Source organism: Parambassis ranga, chromosome 4 (genome assembly GCF_900634625.1).
Source record: "Parambassis ranga chromosome 4, fParRan2.1, whole genome shotgun sequence".
NCBI lineage: Eukaryota > Metazoa > Chordata > Actinopteri > Ambassidae > Parambassis > Parambassis ranga.
This window is the reverse complement of record NC_041025.1, coordinates 9,680,001-9,691,121: the sequence shown is the minus strand read 5'-3', so window position 1 is coordinate 9,691,121 and position 11,121 is coordinate 9,680,001. Positions and strand designations below refer to the sequence as shown.

Here is an 11,121-nt window from a genome sequence, read left to right as displayed (position 1 = left end):
GCTCGACTCAATTATATGTGAAAAACGACATCACTGTCAAGCTGATTTAACCGTTAGAGATCACAGACAGCAGGGGCGGACACTGTTTTCACACCTGGGATTTAAGAACGTCCCTCCAAGGTTATGTTCCAGGAGCTTCTTCTGTGCTTCACCTTCACAGTTACATTACTATCATCAAATAAGGTACTACTATTATAATCATTTCCACATTCCTGTGGGAACCTGCCTGATGATGAGGAGCTCCTGTGTGCCAGGAAGTAAAGGAGTAGGGGAATCTAACAAGGGGCTATTGATCTGTTTGCCTTTGTTTACAGTGTAAGGATGCATAATTAGGTGTAATTAGAAAGAAAACAGTTTAACCAGTGTGACCACTGTGAACTTTCTATGTACACAAGGAGCAGGATTTTTTCACGTGCCTGCGGCAAATTTTCTAATGAATGTAAAGAAATGCAATTCTGTGTGTGGACACTAGGAGGCATAGTTCATATATTACACACATTTCCTACATGCTGTAAATACACTGATCAAAAAATAAAGGGAACACTAAAATAACTGGTGTTTATGCTAAAAACAAACTACTACCTGTGAATGATCCTTGTCTAACTGGCACCCAGCTCGTAAACGCTGACACTAACTGTTGAAATGATCAGCGCACACTATATGTGGTGGGCACACTGTTAGCAACGTCAGAGGAAGCAGCTGCCTCTGGCCGTCATTTGAGGAATATAAATCCCCCGAGTGTGTTTCTTGACACCAGAAAAAGCCACTGCTATGGTTGACTGGCAGTAGCGTGCCAGGCTCAGTCACAATGCAGACACTGCATGTCACTGTGGCACAATAGCAGCTCCTCTCAAAGTGTTTTCTAACCAACAAACTCTAATTTGTACATTTTTATTGTTACTACTTGAGTGTCTCTTCTCCTTCACACTGTTCACATTGTTTAGTTTGCTGAGACATTCAAATTTAGAAGATAAGAGCACACGACCTCTGCTGCCGCTGAAGATAACAGAAGCTGGAAGGTGCCAACGTGTCTTTATTCAAGAGCTGTATCTACTGTCAGTACAGTTTTGAGGTGCTGACATCTGGTTTTTTTTTTCAGGTTAGAAGATTTTGTACTGTTCACACTTTGACTTTGAAAGAGTTTCTAACTGCCACCATGACATCTTATCCAATCAGTTTAAAGTACTACACAGTACAGTGTTTTCTCAACTTGTTAGACATTTACTAAATATAATAATTATATCTAATTATGTAAGTATTTCTCATTTACATATAAAGGCATTTGACATTGACGGTTCTAATGCACAGTAGCTTGTGGTGCTGCCCAGTATTTAAGAGCCAACAGCTCAAATGAGTCATCAGAGTTAATCAAGTATAAGAGCTCCTTCAACAGGTAAACAGGCATTTTCGTTTTTTTACTAACAGACTAAAATGACAACGAGGCACTACCATGCAATACAAAGTCATTGGGGAGTCCACTGAGTGTGGCTGTCAGCACTAGAATTATCACCTTTCATTTGAACCCATTCACCAGCCAGTCAAACTGCTCAAGTCCAATGAAACACAGAAGCCATGACAGGAGGCTCTGCTTCAGATATGGGTGCTGCAGACACTCTTCAACATGTCTGTCACCTCATTGTAGAGGTGGAGAGCCAACGCCTGTGTTACACACATCCAGCTCAACCCTTCAAAATGTGAAGACACGCCAAACATCCATGGACTAAAAAGATACTGTATGTGCCAAAAATGGATATCCAGGAAATGGGCCCATACAATGTGTCGAATGCTGTAAAAGTACAAAGCAGTTCAAGCACTTATGATGCATAACTGAACCAGAAAAGAAGGTGACACAAGACATGCAGTACAAAAGGCTGAGAGGAGGCGCCAAGCAGGCAGCCTCCTGGGTGAGAGTCTTAAATCCACGCTGCACCCCTGCAGTCCTTGGCAGCTTTTATATTGTACTGTGCTGATATTTCATTTGCTGGCTTTCAGCCTTTTCTGTCTGTCAGCAGGCTTCCAATCAGCACCTCCACCAAAGGTTAACTTTAATTACCTATTTAAAAACCTACTGCAGAACTGGCTGAAAACGCAGCACAATTAACCCTCTTTTTTCCTTTGGTAACTCCTGCAGCAACCAGTTTTTTGTCATAAAATGATGTGACTGTTTTAACCCTCATCCAGCTTGTTGTGAACACACAGTGTTGGAATTCCTCCAGCTGGAGTAAACAAACTAAACAAAGCAGAAGGAATCTATCTGCACAGCAGCTCCTGATGCTCAAACAAGATTTAGAGGCTGTCAAAGTGTGATCCTGAGCGGACCCTGCCTGTCTCTGTCTGTGTCCCGTGGCTGCACACAACTCGCCGGTCTCAGAATAGCATCCCTAAATGTGTGAATTGATTTGCTCAGTGACATCACGCAGCACAGTTTTGCCGGTTATCTTAGCTGTGACTCAGAGGTGTAACCGACCCTGAGACGGACAAGGACAATCACAACACAGATAGCAGCAAAGCCTTTAAATCCTGGTGGACTGATCAAGGAACACGAGGAGACATGAAATACACTCATCCAGATGAGGTGCTGAGGTGCTGCTGCCCGGTAAGCTGGCCTGTGATAGCTGATGGCATCAGATTATTATTTGAGGGGGGATAAAACCAGCATTAAGGAAATGAAAATCGCTGCCATGTCACATTATCTTTACAACAAATCTACTGGCTTCTGTCTTGTTCCAAGAACTTGAGCTGATCTAGAGAGACAGTGCCCTGAGGTAGCAGCTGCTCATGCACCAACAGTTGGTGCTTCACTTGTAGATCAACATCAGTTACACCAAATCTGTACTTTTCCTCTCGCTCTGAAACTTTTGAAGATCCCTCACTGTCCTCACCATCAGAGTGTACGACTAACTGAAGGCTGCATCTGTCTGCTTCATTTTTCATGCCTCTTTTCCATCTCCACTTCTCTGAAGGTGATGGATGCTCTTGAAATCTACAGGGACAGCTGGTCATTAGGCTGGAGGTAAGTGATTCACGCTGTATGACTGTGCGGAGCGGGGCACAGAGGGCCAGGAAAGAGCATTACAGCGACAAAGTAAGAAGCAGGAGGAGTGAGCTTGAGTGCTTTTGTTGGCTGACATTACAGAGCATTACACATTATAATGCAGCAGATAGAGAGAGAATAGCCTGCAGGTCAGACTGGGGACTGGGGAGAAGCAGGCACCTGCTGCCATTCATTCAAGGTGACAATAAGCCCATGTCACCAAGTCCTGGCTGTGGCTCTGCAGCTTTCTGCCTCTGAGTGTGAGTGTCAGAGAGGTTTTATAACCATCTGCTTTGCATCAACATTAAAGTTGCTCACTTGAATCAGGTAAAGAGCAATAAAAAATGAACCTGTGACATAATATGAAAGCGCCTTTTGCCTAAAACTGCATCTAAACTGATCACCTCAACTAAGCACTCTGAACGCGGCAAAGATCACCACCACACTTTCTGCATGAGGCGAGAAGCCTTTGTTCTGCAACACCTAGGGAAGTGTGCGTGAAATTTTACTGCCCCATCCAGACCTTGTGTTTTCACCTTGCAGTTGAAAGGCAAAGACAGACCTTCTGGTTTTAAAAGCGGTCTCCAGCTGGCACCTAACACCCGAGATAGAGGTCGATGCTCTCTATCGCTGCCTCCTCTGAGCGCTCTACCCTTCAAACGTTCAGACAGCCATGAGAACCCCCAGAGACCAGCAGTTCCTGTTCTGTATCCAGCTCTCGCTGCTGCTGCCCTCCCCACAAACACACGCACACACAAACATCAAGCGTTTAATTCACACCAGCGCACTCTCCCCCAGTGCCTCAGTACGACTGAGCATCATGAGGTGAAAAACATCTCTGAGAGGAAGAAAAAAGGAAGTCACAAAGTTCACTGTCAAAACAACCTCAAGTGTTTTCAGGAATTAATTGAAGGCAGCTGGATGTTGGTGTCAACGGTCTCCTTTAAAGTAAGCATGGCATCAGAAGGATCACTCAAACAGAACAGTAGCTGTGCAGTCAATTCTAATGAGCCTGATAATGTTCAGTGTCAGAGGTGTTAGTGTTTTTACCTGAGACTTCTCTCACTGCCCATTTGGCAACAAATGTGGCCGCAACTTAAACAGCAAGAATCTGGTCTGTGTGCTCAGACCATCAGAATCTAGTTAGAGCTGAAGCTCATTAACCAAGCCTTACTGACTTTTAACTTATTCACAGTTGCAGGAAGGATAGAGCTGCAACACATCATTCAAATGCTTTCCTCCAGTATACCACCAGAAGTCTTTTAATATGGAGATATGTTAATATAATATAATCAGTTAGTGGTTTACATTGCCCTGCTGAAGTAAACAAGCCCTTCCATAAAAAAAGCCTTTACAAACATGCAAGTTAATCATGCTGTGCACACTAACATGCTACGTCACTGAATAGAGCCTCTTCCTCCTCTTTAGCTGCAGCCAAGATCTCTGGAAGAATTCACATTGGGTTTTGATTAAAACTGATTAACTGTTACCTGTCTATTTGCATAAGAGACTTAACTGCTGTTTTATTCACCCCACAGATAGATGGACACACCAAACACAGCTCATTGCTGACCTTTGAGAGACGAGATCGTCTGTAAGTCTACATGTAAAGTGAACTAAAAATGAATCAATAAAAAAAGACTCATAATCTCCAACCTCACACTTCCAGGATTTCTGTTCAGATTGTTTCCTCAGACAACTTTTTATACTTGAAAAAGCCCCAGCACTCTCAGGCTAACAGCTCATTATGACTAATACACTGACCTTTATAAATAAAACAGGTGGGAGTTCCCCTTTAAAGTTGCAGCTTAATAACAGCTCCACACAGTGATAGTTTGATAAGTGCTTCCAGCCTCAGTATTAATATTAACAAAGCCAGAGACGAGGAAAGAAAACTCCAACACCACAGGTCCATTCTGCTGCACCAAGTGGTGGCATCTCCTCTGCCGTGTGGGAGAGCAGCTGATTGTTGAACAAGGATGAGTACTAGTTCAGTTGGTTTCAAGAGGTTTGGTGAGGCTCTTCACAGCAGCCTGCCACCTACCCCCATGCATACAGCTCACACTCATCAGTACAGAGAGAGAGACACGGTGTGCACAGTATATGGATGAAAAAAGGTACGACTCTGTGGGCGGCAGAAAATTACACTTGACAGCATCATATGAGAGCCACATGGCAGCCGCAGCCTCACCTGCTGCAGAGAGCCAGTGAGATGTGAGCGCTGTGATAATACTCGTTTTCTGCTTGGATGAACTCGGGTCAAACAACTGAAAGTCACATGCTTAAAAGCAAAAATAGTACAGTCACAGACAGTGGTGGTTTGTCTGGTCCAAATGCTGTCAACATGCACCTCAAATATCAGGTGTTATTCCACTTGAGTCACTCATGTGACACAAAAGGTCTTTATAAACTGAGCAAGAACCTCCGTGGATATTTTATAGAAGTTAAAAAGCAGAAACTTCTGTTAGGTTAGAAAATAATCAGAAACTAGAATTACCATTGTACACTTACATTCCTCTGTCAGAGTCTGAATCATATATGTGAACACAGTCCAATAAAGGGCGTTTGACCTTTCAGTCATAACACACCATCACTTCTTTAAGTCATGTTTGTCATAATTAGTGCTTGAATGAATTAGTGCATGACCTTTGACTTTAATTAATGTGAATTAAAAGATGAAAACATTTCCTCGGGGTGTTTAATAAAAAAATCTATTATTTCTTTTGTTACATCAAAGACCTGAGTTTTATCTGGTGACTCCATGTGTTTGAAGGTGCTCTCACGTTTTGACAGATACACATCTTTCATCACAAAGGGTGACCCTCATCATCTGGGTTGGAACCAGATTGTTTTTAATTAAAGGTATGCATAAACTGAAGCAAACCAGAGCTCAGCCGTTCATGTCCACATCACACACACAGTTTTGGATATGAAATTAGCTAGTGTAGCATTTAATTCACACATCTGAATGTAATGTGCCCTCTTGTCAAATGAAGCCGATTTCATGCCAGCACAGCAGACTAAACATGTGGAAGGGTCATTGGATGCATTTTTCGAGCTCAAGGATTTATGTGTATTAGTAGCAGCTCCCTTGATAAATCCCAAGTATTAATGTCACACCAAGATCAGTAAGCACACATTATGTGAGGGGGTCATTAACTTTAAACTGTCACATTATGGTTAACAGAGCTGTACGGTTTGTGTCCTAGTGGGTTATATAAAGGAAGCTTTAACATAAGTCCCTAATCAAGACTCCATTTTGAAATTTCAGGGAGTTCAAAGTGGTCTGAACTGTGGAGCTAGTTAATGCCAGCAAATTACCTTAAAAATGCCATTGATATTTTGAACCTCAGCAGAGCAATCTTACAATGTGTAGAGCTTTCATAGTTCTAAAAAAGAAAAACCCACCAGGCTCCTGCAGACCATTTGTAGCATGCCTCATTAAGTCAGTGAGTGGTTTGCAAACAGAACCGTAAACTGAGCACAAACACTGGTGGTGTCTGCCACTCAATTTACAGAAACGACATTACTGCCATCTAGTGGAAAGCCACAGTCATATCAAGACAAAGGGACAAAGTTTTATTGAATTATTAGAAACATACAAAAACACTGAATACAACAAACTATCAATATGTCAATATGACACATTACACAGCAGGGCAGGAGACGTCAGCCGGTGGACACAGCTATGCCTTTATGAAAACAAAGTTAAGTTAAAATCATGCCAATAAACAAAGGAAAACACTGCCATTTAAAATAATTCCATTCTCACCACATTCACATCTTCAATGACAACCTTCCCCGAAAGCTCAATGTCACTTTCTGTGTCGTTGTGTGAGCGGTACTCTTCACTCTCCGTCTCCACAGTGCTGGGCTGAGAAATGTTTACAACATTGAACTGAAGCGACTATGTTTAAGTTTATGAGCTGTAGGTGATCTGAACTCTGCATCATGCATTTATTAAAAGGGTGTGTATGTGTGATGTGGACATGCTCCGGTAACTCAGCGTCACTAATGTATGCGCCAACAGATTTGTAGGCACCAACCTCATAGTCTGGATCCTCCTCAGGGCCTTCATCAGCGAGCTCCTGTGAGAGCGCCTCCACCCAGGTCTGACGCTCCTCTTCTTCCTCCTCGTCATCTTCATCCAAGTCATCCTGCTTCCGCTTGCTGCCTTTTCCACAAGGTTTAGTGGGAGAGACACGGATTTCTGTTGGAAGAAGATTGAATAAAGCAAAACATTCCTGTAGTAGAGAGCAGCACTCACGAATTGCTGCTTGACAGGTTTTGACAGAATGCAACGTGTCCTACATTTAATGAAGTCTTGTACAAACAGTCTGGTACATTTTGATGTGGATCAAGCTCCTTAAAACTTAAGTTAATGAAACAGCAAAGGCACATCCGCTTTAAAAGGTCTAGTCTAGGCACAAAGAATAAGCTTTTAACAGCCTACCTGGGGACAGTGAGCGTCCAATGCTGCTGGACACTGGGTAGCCGAGGGCGCCCTGTACCCAGCGCGGCAGGATGGCGAGCAGCAGCCGGGTAAACCGAGGCAGGCGCTTGCGGCCGGTCAGACTGTGGCGTGTGGGACTGAGGAGGATTGTTTCCTGTGGCTGCCGGTAACCCAGCACCCACCAGAAGCCGCGGTACGCACGGACCTGTAAGAGAGAGCCAGAAAATTTGTATCTAATGCGCAAAAATGTTAAGAAAAGTCCGCCTGAGTTCAGCAGCTACGTACCACGATGCCTAAAGGCCAGAAGAGGCCGCGCACCATGGAGTGAAGCACGCCGTCTCTCCTCACCACTCTGACCTACAGAGGACCAAACACAGCGGCTGAAAATGGCTGCAAAAAAACACACATACGCCACACGTGTGCTTTCACCCTCACCTCTGTGTTTCCGGGCTGCTCCTGGTGCTGCTCCTGCTCCTGCTCCACGACGACATCTGTTTCCAAAGCCATTCTGCTGCGGCCTGCTCACCTGAACCTGAGGGACTGCACGGAGGAGGAGAACTAGAGGAGTACAAGCTGGAAATGTACCCTGAAGTTACCGCTGTGCAACCAATCAATGCGCACGGAGGCACCTGGTGCAATCAACGCGGACCAATGAGAAGATCCCACTAATTAACTGCATCATCAAAGCGGAGGAGAGGGGCAGAGGTTAGACTGCATGTTTCACTGTTACACAGGACTTGGAGTTATAATATTTCCACAATTAAAGTAAACATATAACATATTTCCAGAGGTGGAATTAACATCAGAGGCTAATTCATCTCTACATCTGATCCTGAGAGGCAGCTTGATTGTAATGACATTTACTTATGATTCATTTATTTGCTGAAATGTGCAGATTTTTTTTTACTCCTGGACAACAACCTGTACCAGCAGCAGCATCTCAGCTCCACATAAAAACCACATGATTTCCTCCTAACCATGAGTTCGACTTCAGTCTGTAGTATATCATTCATACAGCCTCCAGACCCTCTGAGAGGCAGCAAGAAGCTCTATCTGCTTTTTTGCATATGAAGGGCTTCAAGAGAGAGGCCCATCATTATGCTTCCATACTTCAGACAGCGTCCCTAATTGGCAGCCAGTTCCGGGGATGGTTTTCGTCACATTTATGTAACTGCTGATGCATTTGGTGGAGGACGAAATGTGGGAAGTAGGAAAGTATAAAAGCTGCCTGTCACCACTCCTCTGAGCCAAACTACATCCAAACCTGTGTGCAAAGAGGGTGGAAGAAATTGAAAAATGGACAACAATCAGGTCACTCGAACGTTCAGCATTGGAGCGATCGGCAGTGGAAGCAAAGCTTCAGAGGACTTCTCCACGGCACGCAGACACAGCAGTGCAGGGATCCGTGCCCTGCTGTGGGCTACCAACCATGCAAAGTCCTTTGGGTGTTCTACAGACTCCCAGACCAGCCGTGAGAATATATATCCAAATATCCTGACACCTGACAGCATTCCACAGTTCACCATACCCACTCTGTCTGTGCAGAACAGATCACTGGACAACGAGTCAGAGGAGAATGAGTCAGAGGGAGGCTTGGGGAGCTGTGGGACAGAACCAGACTCATCTGTGACGCCGGTCTCTTCATCTGCATCATCCTCTGGCTGCAGTCTGGTTCTGTCAGACCGCAAAGCTGAGCGCAGCGTCTCAGATCCTTTAACCAAGAGGAGATCTCTGCTCCAGAAGGAAGCCCAGCACTGTCTGGACCCTGCAAGCAGGGCCGCCCTGTCCCTGCCACACCTCACCAAAGTCACCACCCCGTACGGCTTCATCACCCTCAGCCATAGCCCACAGATGGCCAGTGAGGAGGTGCTGCTCTGTCAAGCAGGGGTGCGCCGCCCAAACAAAGATGATGGGGCTTCAAGCTCATCACGAGACCTCAAAAACAAGTCCTCCCATCTGCCAGAAGCCAAGAAGAGACTGTCCAAAGATTCAGCAGACTCACAGTCTACATGCAGACCAGTACGAGTAGAGTTACAGACTACTGCCTCTTCTTCTACACAGAAGAACCCAGAGACCAAGCTTAAAAGACGCTTCTATGATGTTATAAGGAAACACTTCATCTCCCGCCATTAGAATTGAACCATACTTGCAATAAATTTGACAAGAACTGATTTAAATTATGCATTAATTCATGTTAAAACCTCCTATAAGTCTCATTATGATGTGATGTAAAATGACCAGTTGTTTCCGACTAAGCTGTGAAAACCTGACAACATAATCTGTTTGGATCTTTTTTTTATTTAACATTAAAGCTTCTGTTGTTGGCAACAAACAAAAGTCTATTGTTGTGTAACAGAATCAAACCTCCGTATTTATGGGACACCTTTAATATTCCTATAACAGTCAGAGGGAGTATTCCCCATCGCCGTGCTTTTAAGGTTAATGAATTCCTCCACCGATTTCATGGTCTTAAATGTCAGCCCCTCTCAGGCCTTCTGCTCCTATTCTCTTCCTTTGCTGAATATGTATTTATAGAATCCAGTCCTACAGCTCCGAATGTGTTCCTATGGCAGAGAATCTGAGGCCTGGCTCCTTAGCATATGAAGAGGCTCAAACGAGAGGCCCTTAATGATGGTGGCCTAATGCATCCATGAGGTAGGCATCTGCAACGCTCCCACACACTGAAATTTAGAGGGAAAATATGATGACGCAGAAGAGAAGAGTGAGTGCTTGAACACAACAATAGGTAAAGCTGATCTAAATTTACAATCACCTGTTATGTTTGCTTGTTTATCTGGATGACGTACTTTTAACCCTTAAATTAAATTCAGGCAGGAGAGCCTTAATTGATCTAACGTTAAAAAAAGGGAGAGGTTTGTAATTATAAGAACACACATGCACACAACGTGCAGAGCAGCAGCCTGAATGACTGTGAATTTAAGTCAGAACTGAGCATTCAAACCCTCCACTTTATTTTAGAGCTGTGGTATCAGACTGCATTAGTGTTAGCTATAAGTAATAAAGCGGAAAAACACTCACCAGTGCTTCATTTTTAGATTGAACTAAACCAGCAGTGGTGCAAAGTGAATAAATGCAATGACTCAAATAACATAATGTTTTAGCTTTTCATGTTGCTATATGTAAAGTCAGAAGAAATATAGGTGAAAAGGTGTTTTTTTGTGTTTTACTACTCAACAGCTACTTTTCAGGAAGTGCTACTTTGCTTCAGGAAGTGTTCAGACAGACTTACTGGTAGGGAAGTGCTTTCAAGTTGTTGTGGTCTTTGTGGCACTTTGACGTGTCACAGCAGAGCCCTGTTTCACCTGTGTCTCACACATTTCCACACGTTATATAGTGTGTATAGTAAGGATTGTGTGATTGGTTCAGCCAGCAGATAAAAACCAAAACAACACGGGTATATTGGTTGGATATCCATGTATACATTGTACAATACTAAACTTCATTCTGAAGATAATTACACTTAAAAAATGGTGTCATCTCATTATTTGTCCAGCTGTGATGATGGTTATTTGGCTGCAACACAGATAGGACACACATTACAGGACTGGTGACCTGTTCAGGGTGTAACCCGCCTCTCACTCATAGTTAGCTGGGATAGGCTCCAGCCCCCCGT

General features: G+C 43.8%; 1 protein-coding gene across 1 annotated transcript; it reads right to left on the bottom strand.

The window, feature by feature from the left end:
• Positions 1-6,592: 6,592 nt before the first annotated feature.
• org (oogenesis-related gene) lies at positions 6,593-8,046 on the bottom strand. The gene is made up of 6 exons (XM_028404466.1): positions 7,923-8,046; positions 7,773-7,844; positions 7,488-7,692; positions 7,081-7,244; positions 6,807-6,908; positions 6,593-6,726 (listed from the first exon to the last, which is right to left on the bottom strand). The coding sequence occupies exons 1-6, from the start codon at positions 7,992-7,994 to the stop codon at positions 6,721-6,723; spliced, it is 621 nt and encodes a 206-aa protein (XP_028260267.1). The 5' UTR covers positions 7,995-8,046; the 3' UTR covers positions 6,593-6,720.
• Positions 8,047-11,121: the final 3,075 nt, after the last annotated feature.